Genomic DNA, 25,290 nt, shown 5'->3' with positions numbered 1-25,290 from the left:
AACAGTGACAGACTTTTATTTTATTGGGGCTCCAAAATCACTGCAGATAGTGACTGCAGCCATGAAATTAAAAGACGCTTGCTCCTTGGAAGAAAGGCTATAACCAATCTAGACAGCATATTAAAAAGCAGAGACATTACTTTGCCCTCAAGGGTCCGTCTAATTAAGGCTATAGTATTTTCAATAGTTCTGTATGGATGTGAGAGTTGGACCATAAAAAAAGCTGAGCACCAAAGAATTGATGCTTTTGAACTGTGGTATTGGAGAAGACTCTTTTGAGAGTCCCTTGGACTGCAAGGAGATCCAACCAGTTAATCCTAAAGAAAATCAGTCTTGCATATCCATTGGAAAGACAGATCCTGAAGCTGAAACTCCAGCATTTAAGGTTAGTTTCCAAAAACTAACCCATTGGAAATGACCCTGATGCTGGGAAAGATTGAAGGCAGGAGGAGAAGGGGACGACAGAGGATGAGATGGTTAGATGGCATCACTGACTTGATAGACATGAGTCTGAACAGGCTTTGGGAGTTGGTGATGGACAGGGAAGCCTTGTGTGCTGTAGTCCATGGGGTCGCAAAGAGTCAGACATGACTGAATGACTCAACTGAACTGAACTATTGTTTTAAACTATTTCAGTTTCAAAGTGATTATCTCTGTCTGGTATATACAACATTCTGCTAACAAGAATATACAATAAGCCACAACATTAAAAATACATTAAGACTGGACAAACAAAATCTTTGCTTTATATGAGATTACAAAATTTTAAATATTGTTTTCTTTACCTCACATGTCAGATATAGTTATTTCTTTAGTATAAAAGACTATAATTTGTTTGAAAAAACTTTTAATTGTAGTCAAGGACTAAAAATCAGTCCTAAATCTATAATTGAATGAGAACAGATGTTTAAATGGAGTGCTAAGACCACTTTACTGCTCTTATAAACAACTAGAATGGATAGAGGCTCTTAATCCAAAATAAAAAAAATGGGCTCTCAAACCAAAATCATATTTCAAGGCATACAGTATGATCAACATATTAGTTATATAAAGACTATGGGCTTGAGGAAAATTATGGAAGGGAGTGTTGGCCTACTTTAAAATCAGTTGTTTTCGATTATTTTTTAAGTTACTCCAGCAACCTATTTAAAGACCTACTCACAAATGGTCTCTATCTTTTCATTTTACTAAGAATATGTGTATGAAAGTAACAAAAGTATTACTCCACTTAAGTATTTATCTATAAAAAAATTTTTACATGAATTTTTCCTAATCCAGACCGATGTTTTATTTACATTATTTTGCATCTTATTTCTTAGAAGCCTTTGGATCCTGCTAATTTCTTTAGCCACTCCTGGTGACTAGTCATTGGTCTTGACATGTTGGCAAACGATCTGACGTATCTGGCAATGATTCTCATCAAAGTTCCACATCTGAATCACTAGGCAGAAGCACTAGTTCAGCTTCAGTCCTGAAGTGAAGTGCAAGTTGCTTAGACTTGTCTGACTCTGTGACTCATGGACTATAGCCTGCCAGGCTCCCCCTGTCCATGGAATTCTCTAGGCCAGAATACTGGAGTGGGTAACTGTCCCTTCTACAGGGCATCTTTCCAACCCAGGGACTGAATCCAGGTCTCACACATTGCAGGTGGATTCTTTACCAGCTGAGCCACCATGGAAGCCGTGTGCTACTGAATTAGAATTTCTAACAAGAGAACCTAACCATATATATTTTTTACCCTCTCCAGATAATTCTGAGCCCCTATTTAAGCAGCACTACCTCTAAGGTATAATTTGACAAAAGTGCCTCATAAGATAATCTAGTACAAACTATATTGCTAAAGGCACAAACCAGGGCTTCCCTGGTGGCTCAGTAGTAAAGAACCCACTTCCCAATGCAGGAGACACAGGTTCCATCCTTGATCCAGGAGAATCCCACATGCCGCGGAGCAACTAAGCCCATGCACCACAACTATTGAGCCTGTGCTCCAGAGCCTGGGAGCCACAACTATGGAAGCCCATGCACCCCACATCCTGTGCTCTGCAAAAAAAGAAGCAATGAGAAGCCTGTCCATCGCAACTAGAGTAAGCCCTGCTCGTCGCAACTGCAGAAAAGCCCAAGTAGCAACAAAGACCCAGCACAACCAAAAGTGAATAAACAAACAGAATTTAAAAAAAACTAAGACACTTTGTAGTTAAAAAAAAAAAATTCACAACCCAAACACTATTTAATGAACACTAGCAATAATGGAAAACCCTGAAACTCAAAAATTCTTGTTAATTTAGTACCTGTTTTGATACAGTGTAATCCAAACATTCTCTAGGACAGACCAGATTTCTTGATGCCTGCTGGGTTGGGGAGGATAAGAACTGGAGAAAACGGTGATTTCTTGGTTATCAGATTTCATCAGAGAATTATCTTCCTGGCTTTTACCCGGTGTATTTTTTGAAGAATTTTGCTTAAGTTTTGCCTTGCCCTGGGGAAATAAGAATTACATAATATGCAGCAAGTCCTTCACTAGTAAGTGAGAGAGAAAGAATGCCAATTGTAGATTACAAATGTTCTGCCTTTCTTGGAAGTGCTATTTATTCTTTGTCCTTGATTATGTACAGAATATTACCAAAATAGAATCAGAGCTAAAAATTTTTTTCTTTTTCATTTATATGAAACAGTATTTCCAATGTATTTATTACAGAGTATAGAAGTAGAATTCTACTTGTAAGGGATTAAGAAATAAGTGAGCAAAGAAATGGGAACAATGGTATATACTGCTCTTTTAAGAAGTTTGGTAGTTGATGGAAGGACATGGTATAGTAAATAGCACGACCAATTAAAAATATTTAAGAACAGATCTGAGCATATTTCTAAACAGTGTAAAAAAGCAATACCATTGATTCAAGTGATATTTTCTTTAAAAAAATCACCCTGGGTAAAAATATTAACTTAGGTGAAAAATACATATGATAGAATGCAAAAAAAAAGTTTTTAACTATGAGTTTATTGAGTTTGTTGACTTGGCTTGACTATAACATCTTTGTGAACTTAAATAAAATCACTCCATTTCTCTAGGTTTCCTTTGTTGATAAAAGTATGATTTTAAACATTAGCTTCATGCTTATCAAATGTAAAAAAAATGGAAATTTCCAAAACTGTAACAACAGTTGATAGTTACTGAGCACTTCTTATGTATAGGAATTTTCTAAGAACTTTATATCTATGTAGCTCATTTAATCCTCACAATTACTCTGTGAAGGAGATACTATGATTATCTACATTTTATTGAGGCAAAGAAAGGATAAATAAGTTATGCAAGGTCACACAGCTGGGAAGAGACATGAACAGAATCTGACCTTTAGTATAAGTGAATGAAGTATATATGAATAAGTATATATGAATGTGGTTATATTCTCTCTCCAGCTCATAAAGGTAAATATTACCCTTTTATTTCTTTTCAGGAAGGAAGAAAACTGCCTGTTTACATTAATTATGAACTTAATAAATACACATGAACAGAAATATGAATTTTGTTTTGAGATAAATGTGTTTAATCATCACATAATGCTTTTTCTCAGCTTTCAAACAGAAGTGTATGCAACATACAAATAGGCTGCTTTATCAAACACTTACATAGCACTTACTATGTGCTCTCTGCTCTGCTAAGTCGCTTCAGTTGTGTCCGACTCTGTGCAACCACATAGACAGCAGCCCACCAGGGTTACTCCCGTCCCTGGGATTCTCCAGGCAAGAACACTGGAGTGGGTTGCCGTTTCCTAGGCTCTACAAGTATTAATTTAATTCTCATGACAGTTCTAAGGCAGAGATTATTATACTCTTTCTTATAGAAGAAGGGATTAAGGCTTTGAGAGGTTAAATAACCAGAAATTAAAAACACAACTAGTCAGGATGGGAAGTCTGAGGCACGTAAGTCTAAAGTTTATTAAAAAGACTTATTTTAAATAGTCTATCATTCTGGAAGGGCAAGTCTTTTTTTTTTATGATGTTAAAAGGTTCACAAGAGAAAAAATATATATCCTTCCCTCTACCCCATTTATATAAAATCTGGAAAATGACATTACTTAACTTTCCATTTTGGTTTCTCAGAATCAAATGAATAATGAATATTCCTCTTTTCCTGATTTTCTACACTTGGTAAATTAAGATAAGGGGGATTTTTTTTTTTTTTTACAGTTACTATACTTAGATATTCTATTCCTGGAGGTAATCTCTTTCTTTTCATTGTTCAAGTTAGTGACACATAACTAAGTATTCAGGTCATAAATCACATGTACTCTACAAAATAACTGCTATTGAAAGTGCATTTTAAAAGCCCAAGCTAAATCACAATGTTCTTGGCTGACTTAGACAATGAATTGTTTCAAACACGAAAATAAAGCAATACTTGAAAGCTCTAATTGTGGAAAAAACACAAGTTGTTTCAAACAATCAGACTAATGCTTAATGTTGAGGGAAAAGCACTAAAGAGAATACTAGATTTTTTGTCCTTTGTCTTCTTGAATCTCTTGCTAATGTGACAACTAGAAAATCAAGATCCAAGAATAAATAACTTACTAAATAACAGGCCAATATGTTTACAAGTGGGCAACATATAACAGGCATATAATTATGCGACAAACACCACTAGATTTTAATATCAAACTTTTCATGGGAGAAAACTCCCATGGCTAGGTTTCCAACTGTAAAGAATCTTGCTATTATTTTTAACTCAATCATTCCTAATTTTTTTAGTCTCAATAATTTTAATTCAAAGGCTGCTAAGACTCTAAGTATCCTAAACTTTCCATCTTGTTCACCATGGTTGTTTCACTAAAGATGGGGTTTTAGGGCTCAGTTCTGTGAGAGAAAGGATAATGTGCTCTTCCCTACACAATTTAATTAAAATAGTCAAGCTGTAACTCCTAAATTCCCAGGTCCATTCTTCCCTACTGAAGATTCTAAAAGTCACACTTGTCATTTAAAAGAATAAGTACCAATGTTTTGGTCATCTTAACCCAAAAGATTATCCACCCCTTAAATCAATTCTTTCCTCAAGAAATAACATATATTTCCTGTTAGTTTATCAAAAAGATGCTTCTTTTAGTCTTAAGCAAGTTAAATTCTTTCCTCAGTAACTATGACTAAGTTTAGTATCATCTAATCCTTTCATTACTTCATAGGTACCGGGGCCTATGTTACCAGAAAAAAAAACCACAGAGGAAAACCTGGCCAATTCAATAGCTCAAAGGAAAAAATACGACACACACATACACACACGTATATATATATATATATATATATATATATATATACACACTAGATGAAAGTATCATTGATATTTAACAATGTAATTGTGATGCTGAGTTTTTTGAACTGTTTCAGGCATATAAAATGACCTGAATTTTATAGATTTGAAATCAGAAGACTCTAGAAATACAGTATTACCAAGGACAAAACTCACATAGTTATTTTAAAGGGGCAAAAAGGCATCAGTGGTAGGCAGACTGCATAAGAATCCCATGAGGAGACCTGTTAAAAAATTGGTAGGTGTTCAACGGGCAAAGTTTGAATACAGTCTGTAGGTTAGATAATTGGATTATGTCAATATTAATTTCCTGATTAATAAAATATGAATCAAGAACAAAAACACTTCTGGGCACCACTGACAGAAATTTTACTCAGTAAGGGGTATGGCATCTGAATGCTTAAAAAAATTTTTGAAGTATTTTGATGCAGGCTGTGATCCACTGGTCAGGAGCACTGAAAAATGAGCAGTCAGGCAACAATGCATCATTCTCTTCTATTCATAAATGAAACAGTATGAAATCCCAACAACTGCTGTGACACTGCCTCCATAGGATTATGAGTATTTTATAACTTGTAATAAGGATTGTTTAGTCTCCATTCAATTCACTTAATATTTACTTAATGCTTTTAGTATGTTAGAGTAAGTTAAATTTCTTATTTACTGTTTGTCTGATAAATACATTCTTATAACATATATGATTACTCTAAATGGCATCCTAAAGGTATCTTACCTCTGCAAATGTTTGGAGTAGTTTGTTTACTTGAGCAAAGGCCTGTGGAAGAATACCATCATAATTTGACCTTGTACTGAAAGCATGTAGCAAACTTTCAGAATCCTGAAGCAGGAATTTCACTGTTGTAAAATCCACTGCTTTCTTAGCTGGTAACACAAAATTAAGAAGGAAAAAATACGTAAGAATGAGTATACAACACAAAAATGCTTTTGGAAAATCAGTCTAATAATAATTAAGAAATTTAAAGAGAGTACACATTTACATCTACAGGCTCCTAATTTATCTCTCTGGTGTAAAAAGCCATAATGAGACTTAGTTTTAGACAAAGTTCTTGGAGTTGATTCTGGCATTCTGTGAAGCTGGCCTTCCATATCCATAAGTTTTCACATGTACAGTTTCCATCAACTATAGATCAAAAGTATTTTGGGGAAAAAGTTCTATAATGTTCCAAATAGCAAAAGATGAATTTGTTGTGCACTGGCACCTATTTACAGAACATTTACATTGTATTAGGTATTACAACTAATCTAGAGATGATTCATCGTATATAGGAAAATATGTGTAAGTTATATACAAATACTATGCCATTTTATACAAGGGATTTGAGCATGGAGAATTCTGCTATCCTCAGGGGTCCTGGAACCAATTTCCTATGGATACTGAGACTATATTCAGATTCCAAAATTTCCCTCAAAATGGTCAACTTCAAAGTAAAAGTGAAATGCACAAGTTACTACATACAAAATAGACAAATAACAAGGCCCTACTGTATAGCATAGGGAACTATATTCAATACCCTTCAATAAACCACAATGTAAAGAATATGCATATGTATGTATCTGAATCATTATGCTGTATACCAGAAACTAACATGACATTGTAAATCAACTATACTCCAATTAGAGTTCAATTTTTAAAAATTAACAGTAAAATGAAATAATGTTATACTCTTCAGAAGAGATAATCACCAAACAAATCTGAGTTAAACTACAGATTTTCAAAACTGAGGTTGTTTGTATACAGATTACTCTTGAGACATCACAGTGTCACATTTTGGTGGGAAGCACTTAAATTATATATAGTACCTTTCATAATCAACTCAGTTATCATGTAGTGATTTATCTTCAAATCCCATCACATGAAATAAAATACCAGATTTACTGAAAATGTGTTCTCTCTGGACACAATACAATTTCAGTGAAAAATAAACAACTTGGGTTAACAGTGAGCTATGGGCAAAAGAAGCTAATAGAATTTTCCCCCCTTAAATTAGCAAAGTGAGTTAATCTACAGGTAATAATTTAAAGATGTAACATTTTTGTCTCAAGGAACTAAACTTGCTTACATTAAGTTCTCAAACCAATTAGGAGAAATGGTGACAATAATTTCAAAGATTCAAAGTTATGAACAATGAAGTTAAACAGCTTTCTAATGTTACCAAAATTCAGAATAGAAAAAATTATCTCTATTATTAAGATAGAATACTGCATAACAGTTTTCAAAGGCATTTAAAATAACCACAGTGCAATGTGTTTGCTTTGTTTTCTTTTAGGTTCACAGCTTCAGAAATTCTATTTTATTCTGAAACACTGGCACTATGAGTTAAGAAAAATAGTTTTTCTGTATAACTTACATAACAAATATTTGCTTGTGAAATACTGAAAGGTTAAATGAAAATAAAAAGTGGATTTTCATAATTAATTACTCAATATTCTGAAATTCTGATCTAATGTGATGGTTACAGCCAAGTTTCTGGCTACCCTTTTATTAAGCAAACAGTGCATCTCCTTACTAAACACTTTCAGTTATTTTTAAAATCAAAGACTAGTTCAAATTCCTGTGGGAAAATTAGAGATAAGAGATGCTACAGAGGACAGAAAGGAGGTAAATATCCTCAGAGGAGGCAGTTGGGCACAACTTCTTTTAATGGTGCTTCTCCAGTGTAGTCTGTTTGATAGGACTGAAATCCTTGAATTAATCATTTTATTTCATCTTAAAAGAATTCTTTACTAAAGATTAAGGCAAAAGTATAATGTCAATGATCAATTCAGTACTCAGACAAAGCATAAAAAAATCTACAAGGCTGAAATAATTTAATGTCTATATAAGGTCAATAAGTATTTAGGTTAAAATTAATACAGACAATGAAGTCAGAAAAAGCTACTACTCATTTTCTACATAATTTTCTATGAATTGATCTAAAGTCACATGCTTGATACAGTAAGTTAAACACACATATAATTCAACAGCTGCAGACAGTATTAAAAGATCATAAACAGAATTACCAGTAATTTTTTCTAATTCAAAATTATTTTAGAGCAGAAGGCATTTTTATAATTCTATTACATATCATTCACAAGTCAGTAAACATTAGGCATTGGATTCTTCTAGATCAAAGATCAATAAATTATGATTACACAATAATCCTACAAATGAGTTCTTAACAAAAGGAGCGGTCATATCTCTTCACTTCTCTTGTCATTAGAGAAAAATAGAACTACTGACGACTATCTCTAAGTTCCATATAAGCGCAAAAAAACTGCCCAGCCCTGGAAAACAGACAAATGGAAGATGGCAACTGGATATCCCATTTTTGAAACCAAGTCTTACTTAAGATCACACATGGTTTATGGACTTCCTCTTTTGACAAAAGCAACAAAATTATGTCCCTAGTAAAAGATATGAACACTGTTTCCATGTTATCTTTTAAAATGCTTTGAAGACATGTCCAATATGTCATTCCTTAATAATAATACCCCTAATAAATATTTTCTAGTTAAAGGTCAAGGCCTGGAAAGTGTATTTTTATTTTAAAAATCAGTAACTTAAAAAAAAAATATTCATGCAACATCTACTACATATATGTCACAAAGTATTGATTAGGAACTTTAAGTTCCCTGGGGAAATTTATAAAGATATAAAACATTTTCAGAGTTTACACTTCAGGGGAAAAGAGAAGTGGTATATTTGGCATAGAATGTTTTTGTTTTATCTTAGCTGTTAGGAAACTTAGTGCTAAAATCTGTGTTCAAGTACTGCAATAATTGTTTGCACATGTCTTATAGTAAAAATATCTCTTTGGTTCTTCTTCACTACCTGGCTCTTGTACCTTTCAGATCAAATCAGATCAGTTGCTTAGTCGTGTCTGACTCTTTGCGACCCCGAGAATTGCAGCACGCCAGGCCTCCCTGTCCATCACCAACTCCCAGAGTTCACTGAGACTCAAGTCCATCGAGTCAGTGATGCTACCCAGCCATCTCATCCTCTGTCGTTCCCTTCTCCTCCTGCCCCCAATCCCTCCCAGCATCAGAGTTTTTTCCAATGAGTCAACTCTTTGCATGAGGTGGCCAAAGTACTGGAGTTTCAGCTTTAGCATCATTCCTTACAAAGAAATCCCAGGGCTGATCTCCTTCAGAATGGACTGGTTGGATCTCCTTGCAGTCCATGGGACTCTCAAGAGTCTTCTCCAACACCACAGTTCAAAAGCATCAATTCTTCGGCGCTCAGCCTTCTTCACTGTCCAACTCTCACATCCATACATTTAAGCCTAACTTAAACTCTCTTGCACTCAGGTGGTCCTTTAAAGGCCCATCTATACTCAGTTGTTTTTAAAAAGTAGACAGGATATAACTAATACATAAAATAGATCACTTCATAAGGAGTTTGAGAAAAGTCAAGAACTAACTGAACATCCTAATAATGGTTTATACCTTCCTTTTTAAAGGTACAGCAAAAGAAATGGAGCTGTTCACTCTGGACAAATCACTTACTCTCTCAAATCTAGTTTCCTTAATGATAAAACACAGACTTTAATAATATTTATTTAGTCGCTAAGTCATGTTGGACTCTTTTGCAACCCCATAAACTGTAGCGCATAAACAAGCTAGCAAAATAATGCTCAAAATTCTCCAAGCCAGGCTTCAGCAATACGTGAACCACGAACTTCCAGATGTTCAAGGTGGTTTTAGAAAAGGCAGAAGAACCAGAGATCAGATTGCCAACATCCGCTGGATCATTGAAAAAGGAAGAGAGTTCCAGAAAGACATCTGTTTCTGCTTTATTGACTATGCCAAAGCCTTTGACTGTGCGGATCACAATAAACTGCGGAAAATTCTGAAAGAGATGGGAACACCAGACCACCTGACCTGCCTCTTGAGAAACCTGTATGCAGGTCAGGAAGCAACAGTTAGAACTGGACGTGGAACAACAGACTGGTTCCAAATAGGAAAAGGAGTATGTCAAGGCTGTATATTGTCACCCTGCTTATTTAACTTATATGCAGAGTACATCATGAGAAACGCTGGGCTGGAGGAAGCACAAGCTGGAATCAAGATTGCCAGGAGAAATATCAATAACCTCAGCTATGCAGATGATACCACCCTTATGGCAGAAAGTGAAGAAGAACTAAAGAGCCTCTTGATGAAAGTGAAAGAGGAGAATGGAAAAAGTTGGCTTAAAGCTCAACTTTCAGAAAAGTAAGATCATGGCACCTGGTCCCATCACTTCATGACAAATAGATGGGGAAACAGTGGAAACAGTGGCTGACTTTATTTTTTTAGGCTCCAAAATCACTGCAGATGGTGACTGCAGCCATGAAATCAGAAGATGTTTACTCCTTGGAAGGAAAGTTATGACCAACCTAAATAGCATATTCAAAAGCAGAGACATTACTTTGCCAACAAAGGTCTGTCTAGTCAAGGCTATGGTTTTTCCAGTAGTCATGTATGGATGTGAGAGTTGGACTTATATCTAAAGAAAGCTGAGCACTGAAGAATTGATGCTTTTGAACTGTGGTGCTGGAGAAGACTCTTGAGAGTCCCTTGGACTGCAAGGAGATCCAACCAGTCCACCCTAAAGGAGATCAGTCCTGGATGTTTATTGGAAGGACTGCTGTTGAAGCTGAAACTCCAATACTTTGGCCACCTGATGTGAAGAGCTAAAAAAGACCCTGATGCTGGGAAAGATTAAGGGCAGGTGGAGAAGGGGATGACAGAGGATGAGATGGTTGGATGGCATCACTGACTCAATGGACACGAGTTTGGGTAGACTCCGGGAGTTGGTGATGGACAGGGAGGCCTGGCGTGCTGCAGTCCATGGGGTCGCAGAGTTGGACACGACTGAGTGACTGAACTGAACTGAAACTGTAGCCCACCATTATATCAGTGCTTTTCACATCTTTTGCTTCCTGGCAGAAAAACTCTTTCTTTTTTAATCACACACGGAATCTCTCTACATAAATAAAAGAAAGCTGAATGGCTAAAGTTGGGGTTGAAGGCCAAAGGCACACTATTATCAGGCTCCCCATCAATCTTTCCACCCCTAATCTCTGGCAACTCCAGAAGCACTTCAAGAAGGTTCTGTGTGATACAGTTTAAGAACTACCAACTAAGTGGTTGATTCTAGTCTCTTGTGGTTCTAAAGTTCATTATGCACCAAAGCCAAAGGATTCCTATTCCTTAACCATGTATTTTAAGTAGAAATCTTGATTAACTATTTGAACATCAAAAATGATACTATGAACAGTCACAATCTCTATGAACTCCATCCATTCATCTAGCTGCCATAAATTTCCTTAAGAAATTAAAAGTGTAAATGGTTAAGAACTAATTGAAAAATTTTTATTAATTCATCTTCACATTCCATGGGATATATCTATTATTCTGACTTTAATACAACACTACCAAAGACAAAATGAAAGATTCATACCTTTACGGACATTTTCATACAGACTCTCAATGGTTAAGAGCAAGTTCTTTTCCATAACTAATCCAAATACAGCCAACCAATGTTTTCTAAAGCACTGTAATAAATGTATTAGAGTCCATGGAGGTTTCACGTACAGCATCTAGAGAAAAACAGCATTACTGATGTACTTATTATTCTATTATTTTAAAGTACCTATTTAGGAATTCCTACATAGATTTCTAGGCAAAACATAATTGAATTCTTCTTAAACTAAAAGATGTTTTATTAAAAGCCAGTCACAGTCTTAAAATGCCTATTTCACTGAAAACTGCTTTTATAAAATTCACATTAGTAGTAATATTTATAGTTTCAGAAACTATGTGTGCCAAAAGAAAGCACAGTTTTAATCAGAAAAACTAGTTCTAGTCAGCAAAAGTTGTCATCTACCTTTCAACATGGTCATTTCTACAACAAAATCAATCTAATTTCCTAAAACTAGAGAAAAACATCTATACAGAAAAGAATTTTCAACTATAATTGACACTCGCTACACTCCTATAAAGACATGTTTATAAAGAAAACTCATCATTAAGTACTACAAGATGTCATTACATCCTTTCTTCAATCATTCATATGCAATCACTTTATCAGACTCTATTATGAAATCTAATTTACGTCAACCTTCCTAGAATCTGATCATTCTTCAACATCTTGGTTTAACACTTTATAGTATAATCAAGCCACACTGACAAACATTAGAATCTTACTGAATATCTGGGATAGATACAATTGATAGGGAATAAACTTTCTCCTAATGATAAATGTGAATAGCAAACAAACATTAAACTAAGAAGGCCACTATTTCCAAATGTGATGTTTACTTATTACAGAAGAGGTGTGAATCTAAAGAAAATTCAAAATATTTTACTAATACCAAATTTACACTCTGATTCTCAAACTTATATCACATAAGCCACAATATAGACATTTTGACTCAAATAAATTAAAAATGAGACATTTTCTTTCAATTTAAGCTCCATGGAGGAAATGTGTCTAACAGATGGTAGACACCCAATAAATATTTGTTCACTGAAAAAATGAATGATAAAAAATAGTCCTAATCTTTAGGAAATGTCCATCAGTTAGTTTTTAAAGTTATTCCAAAAACTTCAAGAAAAATATTAATGTGATATCAATTATTACAATAAAACATATATTTTATACAAATAATAGTATCTCTTAAAATAAGGCAACAAATCTTTAGCAATAAAAAAGAAACCTTTAACTAAGCATTCAAATAATCACCTCCATCCAAAGGTTTCCAAAAGCAATTTTCATTTCTGTTTCTAATATGGAAGATAAAGCTGTTCCAAGAGATCTTTCGAGATCAGATACAATGTTTTCAAGTAGAAGGGGTAGTCCAGAGTTTGTAGATTGTTCCTCATAGCTCTCCTCCAAAGGTGTTGTTTCTTCAAAACAAATAGTTGCAAGCTTTATTTAGGACATTAGTAGTAAATATTTTACATATATAATTAGTATTTGTTCATAAATAAAAAATATTTAATGGATATAATTAGTATTTGAATCTAGAGAACTAATGAATATTTTTAAAACAAGATTTAGGGGAGTTCGCTGGTGGGCTACTGGTTAGGATCCAGGCTTTCACTTGCCCTGGCCCTGGTTCAATCGCTGTTCGGGGAACTCTTGCAAGCCACGTGGCATGGCCAAAACAAATAAATAAAGAGTATTTAGAAATATTTAGTATAGCTGTTTTTAGATGCAATAACATATTACATTAGTAAATGCTTTATCTTTTTGACAAAAGGCAATGAAATGTTTTTACTAAAATAGATGAAAGGAAAAAAAAATTGAGAAATGTGTATATTTTAACCTTTCATTATTTAAAAAAATTAAAAACTAAAACAATTCTTTGCATCTCTTAATATTTATAATAGAAAACCAAGACCTATGGATCAAAATGTGTTTACTTTCAAAAATCATAAACATAACTCACATCAATAAATTGTCTTGAAAAGAGTAGAATCTCTGACTTAACTATCTATACACCTTCACCTTCTAATACTAGTTTTGATTATTTTCTTTTATATTATTTCATTATAATTACTATTTTGACACCTGCAAACAACAGCAATTTTTTATGGCAAAATTCAAAATATTAAGGGGATTACCTCTATGAATATGAAGTAAAAATTTTAAATGTCAGTAATACAATGAGCAAATCAAAAGCATATTTCCCTTGAAAAACTATAAAGTAGAATATTCTGTAACTGCCTCTAAAGGCCATTTAGAATATTATGACAAAGGAAATTTTATTACCAAAAAGGTCAAATAAGCACCAAACAAGTAGCATATATTCAAATGAATATATGAAGCATATGCATATGCTATTAAAAACTTCAATAATTATTTTTCCCTCAGAAGGAAATGGTGAAATATGTTTTTAAATAATGTGTATATTAGTTTAAATTTAAAAACATTACCACTAGAGTCCTTCAAGTCTCTCTATTACTGTTTTACTATGTTAATAGAAAGTTATGAATATGAAAGTGATTTTAAGAATAAACTATTTTCTCAACCTCAAATGGATATTTCTTATAGCTACTATTAATTTAAAAGGTATCCTCTGTGAAGGAAAAAAATAGGATTCACATGGTGATTACAAATATATAAAAATGTATATGAGTGTACAGACAAAACTACAAATTAATTTGTAACAGTATATATAGAAGGCAATAATGTATGCTTTTTCTTGGATCACCAATATTCATTCATTTCTACCATTTATGTGCCAGCAAATATTCCAAACAATGTTTCTTTAAATGTACAAAATAAATATCTACTATTAATTCCGACTGTTGTCAATATTCTTAGTACACAAAATAAGATTTACTTCTAATTATTTGTAGTAAGAATACTACCTGCTTTCAATTGTTGTTTAGATATACAAGGCTGATGACATACATCTGTGTTCAGAGATAAGTTTAATAACTCTGCACTCAATTCTTCTTTACTGAGTGACTTCACACCACTTATTAGGCCTTTGTTTCTTAAATTTCTATCATCCCTAGGTTGGATTAGGAGGAAAAAATATTTTATTTTTTATAAGACAAATCATATGGCAACTAAAATCACATGGAATCTAATCAGAGGTTGGTGATTCTCAGTACATATATTAACAAAGGATAATTTTTTTAATGTAGAAGATAAATTATCATACACTAGAGGCATATCATCTTAGCTTTTGAGAATAATTATTATTGCTACATATTGAATGTTTTCCTGGTATCAGGGACTATGCTAAGCACTTTATATATATCAATCCATTTAATTCTCACAACAAACTTCTTAGGTAGGAGCGGTACTAATTTTTATCCCCATTTCACACATAAGAAACTGAAGTATAAAAAGGTTAAGTAACCTGTCTATTAAGTAAATAGATGGGGAAACAGTGGAAACAGTGTCAGACTTTATTTTTGGGGGCTCCAAAATCACTGCAGATGGTGATTGCAGCCATGAAATTAAAAGACACTTACTCCTTAGGACAGTTATGACCAACCTAGATAGTATATTGAAAAGCAGAGAGATTACTTTGCCAACAAAGGTCCGTCTAGTCAAGGCTATGGTTTTTCCAGTGGTCATGTATGGATGTGAAGAAAGCTGAGCACTGAAGAATTGATGTTTTTGAACTGTGGTGTTGGGTCCCTTGGACTGTAAGGAGATCCAACCAGTTCATCCTAAAGGAGATCAGTCCTGGGTGTTCACTGGAAGGACTGATGTTGAAGCTGAAACTCCAATACTTTGGCCACCTGATGCGAAGAGCTGACTCACTGGAAAAGACCCTGATGCTGGGAAAGATTGAGGGCAGGAGGAGAAGGGGACGACAGAGGATGAGATGGTTGGACAGCATCACCGACTCAATGGACATGGGTTTGGGTGGACTCCGGGAGTTGGTGATGGACAGGGAGGCCTGGCGTGCTGCGGTTCATGGGGTCGCAAAGAGTCGGACACGACTGAGCAACTGAACTGATGACTGAAGACAAATGTGAATTTGCTATATGCTGTAAGAAGCCAGGATGATTAGAAATAGTGGATAAGACCAGTTTACATGCCTACAGAGAAAGTCAAGAACATTAATAAATGGAAAGAGATTTAAGGGCTTCAGTGCAGAACTGACAGCAGATCTGTGTTTACCAAACTGTTGTTCTTGAGACTAGCAGGCTTCCAGCTTCTGTTAATGACAAAATAGCTTGGTCAGACTAACTTCCCATAGACAGAATTAGAAAACCTAGACCAAAAACAACAAAAAAGGCAAAATCTATTTGAAGGCACTAAAGAGCAATAAAATGAAGGTAGAAGGTGGAGGGGAATGTACACTCAAGACACAGACACTGCAAAGGTTAAGAGCACACTTTTCTATCTTTTTGCCTGAGGGTATTCCCCAACTCATCAATGCTTTCGGGCAGAAAGTCAGAGCCTTTGCGGCTTAAAATGTCAGAAGGCAATGTTAGGTACCGCGGGCCAAAACATATGGACAGTTAAGGGGAAACTGAAGAAGGGAGGAAATCACAGAGTTGAGTCTTAAAATCTGCATATAAATTCAACCCAGAAAAAAAGCAATATACTTCCAAGAGACATGGCAATCAATAGAACCAGATTCAAATATGACACAGACATTGAAGCTATCTGACAGGAAATTTTAAAGAATTTAGATTTGTGTTAAAGGCTCTAATGGAAAAGGTGAATGCACGCGTGCTAAGTCTCTTCAGTCGTGTCCGACTCTTTGTCACCTTACGCACTGTAGCCCACCAGGCTCCTCTGTCCATGGGACTCTCCAGGCAAGAATACAGGAGCAGGTTGCCAAGCCCTTCTTCAAGGGATCTTCCCCACCCAGGGATCGAACCCACATCTCTTGCAGCTCTTGCTTTGGCATGCGGGTTCTTTACCATTAGTGCCACCTGGGAAGCCCAACAGAAAAGGTGAACAGCATGTAAAACCAGACAGAAATTAAAAATGCCTTCAACAAGCTCCTCAGTAGACTCAACACAGGTGAGGAAAGACCAAACATTAAGACAGGTCAAAATAAATTATCCAAACTGAAACAAAAGAGAAGAAAATGTTAAAAAAAAAAAATATATAAGAGCTGTTGGACAATATCAAATAGTCAAATATATAGGCATGTATTAGTTGTCTATTGGGTGTGTAACTCTTTATCCCCAAAACTTAGTAGTGTGAAAAAAACATTTATTATCTCACACAGTTTCTAAAAGTGAGGAATCTGTGAGCAGCTTGACTGAAAGATTCTGGCTCAGGGTATCTCACAAAGTTGAGATTTTCCCCGGTGTCACCTCATGATTTAATTGGTGCTCATTCATGTAGCTATTGGTAGGGCTTAGCCCTTCACTGGCTTTTGGCTTGCAGCTTCAGTTTCTTACCACATGGGCATCTCCACAGAGCTATTCACAGCATGGAGTTTGCTTCCCCAGAACAACTGATCTAAGAGAAAGAAACAAGAGTTTGCCCAAAAAGGAAGTGCCAATCTTTCATAAACTAATCTTAGAAGTGACATACCATCACTTCTGATGCATGCTATCTGTCATACAGACGATCAACCCTGGTACAACGTAGGAGAGGACTACACAAGGGAATTAATACTAAGAGGAACAGGAATCCCCTGGTGGTCCAGTGGTGAGGACTCTGCACTTCCATTGCAGAGGGCCTGGGTTTGATTCCTGACTGGGTAACTAAGATCCTGCAAGTGGTACAGTGCAGCCAAGAAACAAAAACAAAAAGATACCAAGAGGCAAGGAATCACTGGAATCATCTTGGAGGCTGACTACTACAATGTATTAATAATTCTGTAATACCAGAAGGAAAAAGAGGGAATGGGGCAGAAGGAATATTAAATATTTAAAGAGATAATGGCTGAGAATTTTCCAAAACTAAAAAATGAACACCAAACCACAGATCCAAGAAGCTCAGAGAACATCAAGCAGGATAATTTCCTCTCCTCTACCACAAGCATACAGGTTTCCCAGGTGGCTCAGTGGTAAAGAATCCACATGTCAATGCAGGAGACACAGGTTCAACCCCTGGGTTGGGAAGATACCCTGGAGGAGGAAATGGCAACTCACTCCAGTATTCTTGCCTGGAAAATCCCATGGACAGAGGAACCAGGCAGGCTACAATCCACAGTGTCACGAGGGGTTGGACATGTCTGAGCAACTGAGCATGCATGCTTGGATCACAAACATACACACAAACACGTGGTACATCTGCTGCTGCTGCTAAGTCGCTTCAGTCGTGTCCAACTCTGTGCAACCCCATAGATGGTAGCCCACCACGCTCCCCCATCCCTGGGATTCTCCAGGCAAGAACACTGGAGTGGGTATATCTGCTAAAGAATGCTAAAAACAAACTACTAAAAAAAAAAAAAAAAAAAAAGACAAAAAATCTTGAAAGCAATGAGAGGGGGAAAAAAAAGACCAAAAGAACATTACACACAGAGGAAGAAAATATTTACAGCAGACCTCTCATCAGAAATCAAACAAGTTAGAAGAAAATGCAGTGATACCTTTAAAATACTCAAAGAAACAGAAAAAACAAATCAATCAAGAATTGCATATCCAGTAAAAATATACTTCAGAAATAAATGAGAAATAAACACACTATCAGACAAACAAAACCAGAAAATTCACTGCCAACATACTCACACATGTCAAAGTTGTTTAGGCAAAAGGAATATGACCAGAAATCTGGCACCAGACAGAAACTTGGATTCAGAAAAAGAAATAAAGAATGCTAAAAATGGAATGCAAGGTAAAAACATTCACTTTCTTATTTTTAATTCCTTTAAATGACAAATGAGTGAAGCAAAAACATTACAAAGTACTGTGCTATTGTTTCTGTAAAAGTAAAATATGTAATAATGATAGCAAAATGGATGGGGGAGAAATTCAAAGCACATTAAAATACTTATACTACACATGAAGCAACATAGTGTTATTTAAAGACAGACTTTGATCAAGTAAAGATGTATATTATAAACACTAAGGCAACCATTATAAAGTTTTTTTCAAAAAGGTACAAAGTCAATAATGGAGATAAAATGGCACCATAGTTAATCCAAGGGGGGTGGGGGGAGGAAAAGGAAGAAAAGAATACCTGAACAAATAAAAAATAATTAGCAAAATGGTAGATTCTGATCCAACCAATTAAATGTGAATAGTAGAAATTCATCAGACAGAAATTGTCAGAATGGAAAAAAGGAAAGTATCAATTATATGCTATCTACAAAATACTTTAATATATAGATAGGTTAAAAGTAAATGGATGAAAAATATATATATTATAAATACAAAGCAAACAACACTGGAATAGTAATATTAATATTAAACAAAGGACACTTCAGAATCAGGAATATTATCAGGAACAAAGACAGTGATTAGATAGTGAGAAAGGTGTCAATTCTCCAAGAAGACTATCCTAAATGTGTATGCCTCTGACAACAGAGCTTCATAATTCATGAAGTAAAACAAACAGAATGGAAAGGAGAAGCAAACAAACCAGTAAATTACAGTTGGGAAATTTAAGACTCTTCTCTCAGTAATCATAAAATAAGTAGACAGATTATTAATACTAAGGTTACAGAAGACCTAAACAACACTATCAACAAACTTGGCCTATATGAAATTTATAGAATACTCGACCCACAAGAGCAGAATAAATTCTTCTTAAGAGCACATAAAACATTCACCAAGATTTTATTCATGGGCATAAAACCACGTTTAACAAATTTAAAGGAACAGAAATCATGTAAATTATGTTCTCAAGTCATATAACAATTGAAGTATAATCAATAACAAGAAGATACTGGAAAATTTGCAAATATTTGGAGTTAACTGCACCAAATATCTAAAAAAACCTGTGGGTCAAAAGGAAATCATGAGGGAAATTATAAAACATTATTTTCTTTAATTTATTTTTTGGCTGCACCATGGCTTGCAGGATTAGCTCCCCTACAAGGGATCAAACCCCAGCCCCAACAGGGAAAGCACTGAGTCTTAACCACTAGACCGGACCACCAGGAATTCAAATTATAAAGCATATTAAATTGAATTTTAAAAAATGTATCAAAATTTGTGAAAAGCAGCTAAGGCAGTGCTTAAAGGGAAATTTACAGAAGTCTCAAATAAATTATCTTAGCTTCCACCTTAAGAAACTAGAAAAAGGGCACAAAACGGGCATAAGCACATTTTCTGGGATAATGGAAGTGTTCTATGTATCAAGAGGGATGTGGGGCTACAACCAGAGTATCCATTGTCACACTGTGTAGTTAAGATTTGGGCCTTTTAACATTATACAGCTTCCCTCAATATAAAAAGAACTGTATCATATCGTAAGACAGGGAGTAGATGGAAATAATAAGGTAATAGAACTGGAGAAGGCAATGGTACCCCACTCCAGTACTCTTGCCTGGAAAATCCCATGGATGGAGGAGCTTGGTAGGCTTCAGTCCATGGGGTCACTGAGTTGGACATGACTGAGCGACTTCACTTTCACTTTTCACTTTCATGCATTGGAGAAGGAAATGGCAACCCACTCCAGTGTTCTTGCCTGGAGGATCCCAGGGATGGCGGAGCCTGGTGGGCTGCCATCTATGGGGTTGCACAGAGTCGGACACGACTGACGTGACTTAGCAGCAGAATTGTAGAAACTTGATAATTATTGTAGCTGGGTACTTAGGAGTTTATTAACTCTTCTTCACTTTGAATGTTGTTGAAATTCTTCATAACAAAACTTTTTAAAAGTTAAAAATACCATTATTATTTTTTTGAAAAATAAATGAAGGAGAATATGGAAGTAGAGAGCATAATGGATCTTAGAGAAGAAAAGGAAGAGGAAAAATAACATCACTTGACATAGGATGGTGGCAGAGTCAGTATTTGCCTGACTAAAGATAATAAAGGAAAGGCAGAAATAAAAAATGTCTCCAAGGTTTCTGGCTTTAGCAAAATGGGTAGAAGATGGCCTTTTTTTATTCAAATGGAGAACAGTTTAGAAGGAAAGATTAGGAGTTCATTTTTGGAGAGGGCAGGTTTCAGATGTCTATGAGACATCCAAACAGATATCAAATAAGTAGATGAATATATTAGTCTAGAGTTTAGAAGAGAGATGTGGACTGGAAATACTAACTGGATGTTGCTGGCACATACTTAAGATTAAAAATGTGAGTAAAGCACTTAGAATGAGATACAGTTTGTAGTATTTATAGATGGTTTCTCTTATCACTGCCATTATTAATATTAATGTTAATCATCTCATCATCCCTTAAAGTAGTAAAAATATATCCTCACATTAAGTATGTCTGACTTACACAGTAAGTATGATTATCACACTTAACGGAAAAAACAAAAAAGGCTTGTCTGGAACATGACAATGCCAGAGGTAAAAGTTTGACCACAAACTTTCATTTCATTAAAAACTGTTAACATCTGTTCATTCCAGAACAGTGACTGCAGAAATAATGGAGAATTGATTAAATCTCACCAATTTAATTTTCATTCTAAGTGGAACAAAAAAATAACAATTCTCTCTCAATTTTAGCTTATCTCAAATTCAAAACCATTAACATATTACTAAATCTATTTCAGCCTTCAACAAACTCCAGGATGATATATTATGTCCTAGATTAATAGGACACATGAAGGTAGAGATAGAAATCTGTTTCTTTTAAAATAAAAAAAAAAATAACTTTATCTTTGAACACAGCTAAAATGATAATTGGCAAGCCTCTTACAAGAAAAATCTAAGAGCTATTCATTTCCATAATCACTTCATTTCAGAGAATTTTGGCATGATCATGAAACTCTAAAAACCCCATTCTGAAGTGAATACAATTCAGACTAAAACTACAAATTAAAATTGCTCTTACCAGTTCCTATAGAGCCTTTTCTCATACATGATAAATACAGTTTGGCAAATAAAATTTGCTACATTTACCTTAGAACTAACTTATTAATATATTAGTTGGGAATGGAGGAATGGAATGGAATGAGGACAGGAGAAGGAGGAAAAACTCTTACTGAGATAATTTTATGTATGAGGCACTCTTCCAAGTCCTATATGCATACTTTTTCTGATTAAATACTCACAATATCCTCATAAATGCAGGTATTATTATTCTCCCTATGCTTCACACATAAGGAAACACATAAAGAAACATTAAGCAGCTTTCCAAGGTCACAAAGCTGGTAAGTGGTAGACCCAGAATTTCAACTCTAACTCTGTTACAGGCACTCAGGATATAACTGCAACATACATTAGCCTTTCCCAACAAATAAATTAATTAACCCTCCTGCCTCATAACCAAAATGTAGATTTTCATTTCGAACTATTTTACTGGGATATTAAATTGACTCTCCCTTGCTTTTTCAAAAGTTTTCTGAATATCATATAACTTAAGTTGAAATGAAACTTCATGAGATTCAAATCTCATTCCTCTATAGTTTGCACATTATAAGAATGTGAGATATAACTGAATATATTTACTGGGAGATTTAGAATATTATATATGTTTTTGATCCTTGGTATGGTCATTACAGTATGATTTTTAAAAATTCTTTAATAGAAATTGCTATTTTAAAAAAAAGTAAAATGAATATGAAACTCACGTGCACAAAATAACAAGAGAACAAGGGAATAGTTCTTGGTACTGAAGACAGCATTTTAATACACGATCATCATTGTTCTCATCACTCAATCCATCTGCGAATTCAGCAAAAGCAACAATCAATAAGCACACTCAAAATCTGGGAACTGTATAAACAATTTAGGCCATATTTACAAATTGAATCATCTAAAACAAAGAAAACTTTTTAAATAAGAGGAGGAAGATAAAACACAACAAAAACAATGACCTGAAAATTCTGGATCTAGAATTCATATATTTATGGGTTTAATTAACTGATAGTTTATTAAATTGACAGTTTACTAAAACAGAAGAGAATATGCCTATTAATAAACCCGAAGGAAAGAAATGTGATCAGTAGGTTAAAATGCCATACTAGAAACCAAAAGCTATGAATTCTAGTCTCAGTTCAGTCACTTAAGAGATTTTAAGCAAATTATATGATTATATTTTGTTTCATATTAACTTAAAAGAGGTCAGTAAAATAATCAGCAATTGTTCTACCAGCAACAGAACCACTTTCATGTGTCTGCTTTTTCTTAACCTCTAAGCAATAACATTTAGAGAGAGATGTACAGAAGAAGACAACATGGGCACTAGGAAGAGAATACAAAAACTAATTTCTAACAAATGTTAGTATGTAGCTGATATAGTGTCCTCTGGTATTCTCCAAGTCTTAGAGCATGTAATAAGTTGTGTGTGTGTATGAAAAGAATGTAATATGTAGAAAGAGGACTAAAGATATCATTTTTATAAGTCCTTACACTACCTGCCTCAGAAATCCCTGGGGTACTTATTAATAATATAGAAAGAAGCACCACACCCCAGACCCATTTATGGATAAGAATCTTTGAAGCCTGGATCCAAAGACTGATTTAAGCCCTTGGCAAGTCTCTTACACACTAAAAGTCAAGACATGCTGCCCAGTGAGCCTTAACTTTTTTCCCAGATTATAACCTTTTTCTCCCCTCAACTTTTAGCCTATATCACTGATTCCTCTAAACTTTCAAATTAGAAAACTCATTCACACATGCAATAAACATTTTTCTAAGGTCTAAGCTGCACCAGGTCCCTATGCTTGTCAAAAGACAAACTCTTTGGGGCCTCATGATCTCTTGGCGAAGTCTAGACAAAACTCAACTGATCTCATAGCATGAACCTGAGAGACATACGATTCAGTTCTTTAATCAGACAACCAGTAAGCCAGACAGACATATATTACAACAGCCAATTTTCCTGCTTTTAGCTCACAAAGTAAATATCACAATAATGCAAAATGGGCAGCTCAAAATCAGTGGTTAACTTTAGCAACTCAATTTGACCAATCAAAGGAGGTTTAGAGCATACAGTAAGTACACTTCTCTAAAGGTATCAAAGTTCATGATTACTTGTTCTGTCACTTTTTTATAGAATACACAGGCCCAGAAGGTATACCTAAAATTATAAGAATATTCATAAATATTTTTACCAAAAAATATTTTTGAGTACTTGCTCAGGAACTGTTCAAAAATGAACAAAGACACTGGAACCAGATAACCTGGGTTTGAATTCTTGCTTTCCCACTTACTGGACATGCAATAATGGGCAAATTGCTTAACTGTATAAATTACAGTTAATATGATATTTAGCATAGTAATAGAATTAAAGTTTCTCAACAGCAGGCTTTGTATGTCTCATTCACTGCTGCAGCCTCAACAGTTAGAACAGTGTCTAATACAAATATCCTGCAAGTAATGATTCAACAAAAATGTAATAAAAGAAAATATAAAAATGATGGAACAAATGTCTGGTGTAGCAGGTATCAGATAACCTTATTTTTACCTAAAAATAAAAATAAATAATTATAGAAAATCTGAAAAATTCCGAAAATATAAAGAAAACTAAAATATCTCATAATTTCATCAGCTCAATATATCTCTAAGTATATATGCACAATCTAAGGAACTTGGGATTGTAATCTATACTCTTTTAAATCCTATTTTTGGTGTTTTGCAAGTTAAAATGAGTTCATTAGTGTCAGCGATCAACGCAAAGAAACAGAGGAAAACAAGAGAACGGGAAAGACTAAAGATCTCTTCAAGAAAATTAGAGATACCAAGGGAACATTTCATGCAAAGATGGGCTCAAAAAAGGACAGAAATGGTAGAGACCTAACAGAAGCAGAAGATATTAAGAAGACGTGGCAAGAATACACAGAAGAACTGTACAAAAAAGATCTTCACAATCCAGATAATTACGATGGTGTGATCACTCACCTAGAGCCAGACATCCAAGTGGGCCTTAGAAAGCATCACTACGAACAAAGCTAGTGGAGGTGATGGAATTCCAGTTGAGCTATTTCAAATCCTGAAAGATGATGCTGTGAAAGTGCTGCACTCAATATACCAGCAAATTTGGAAAACTCAGCAGTGGCCACAGGACTGGAAAATGTCAGTTTTCATTCCAATCCCAAAGAAAGGCACTGCCAAAGAATGCTCAAACTACCCCACAATTGCACTCATCTCACATGCTAGTAAAGTGATGCTTAAAATTCTCCAAGCCAGGCTTCAGCAATACATGAACCGTGAACTTCCAGATGTTCAAGCTGTTTTTAGAAAAGGCAGAGGAACCAGAGATCAAATTGCCAACATCCGCTGGAGCACTGAAAAAGCAAGAGAGTTCCAGAAAAACATCTATTTCTGCTTTACTGACTATGCCAAAGCCTTTGACTGCATGGATAACAATAAACTGTGGAAAATTCTGAAAGAGACGGGAATAACAGACCACTTGACCTGCCTCTTGAGAAATCTGTATGCAGGTCAGGAAGCAACAGTTAGAACTGGACATGGAACAACAGACTGGTTCCAAATAGGAAAAGGAGAA

At 34.9% G+C, this 25,290-nt stretch overlaps 1 protein-coding gene across 11 annotated transcripts in view; it reads right to left on the bottom strand.

Annotated features, from left to right (window-relative positions):
* The window catches only part of SWT1 (SWT1 RNA endoribonuclease homolog), a 113,006-nt gene that overhangs the window by 54,622 nt on the left and 33,094 nt on the right, over nucleotides 1–25,290 (bottom strand). For all 11 annotated transcript variants that reach the window (XR_002182498.2, XM_019976679.2, XM_019976671.2 and 8 more), the window contains 6 exons: nucleotides 22,412–22,505; nucleotides 14,660–14,805; nucleotides 13,026–13,189; nucleotides 11,742–11,880; nucleotides 6,033–6,181; nucleotides 2,289–2,476 (listed from right to left, as the gene is read on the bottom strand). Coding sequence is in view for 10 of the 11 variants with exons in the window: in XM_019976679.2 (XP_019832238.2) it covers nucleotides 2,289–2,476; nucleotides 6,033–6,181; nucleotides 11,742–11,880; nucleotides 13,026–13,189; nucleotides 14,660–14,805; nucleotides 22,412–22,505 (880 nt within the window). In the remaining variant the exon portion in view is untranslated. The remainder of the gene's footprint in view (nucleotides 1–2,288; nucleotides 2,477–6,032; nucleotides 6,182–11,741; nucleotides 11,881–13,025; nucleotides 13,190–14,659; nucleotides 14,806–22,411; nucleotides 22,506–25,290) is intronic.

Source organism: Bos indicus, chromosome 16 (genome assembly GCF_029378745.1).
Source record: "Bos indicus isolate NIAB-ARS_2022 breed Sahiwal x Tharparkar chromosome 16, NIAB-ARS_B.indTharparkar_mat_pri_1.0, whole genome shotgun sequence".
NCBI classification, from domain to species: Eukaryota; Metazoa; Chordata; class Mammalia; order Artiodactyla; family Bovidae; genus Bos; species Bos indicus.
The sequence above is the reverse complement of the archived record's forward strand: the minus strand, read 5'-3'. Positions and strand labels throughout refer to the sequence as shown.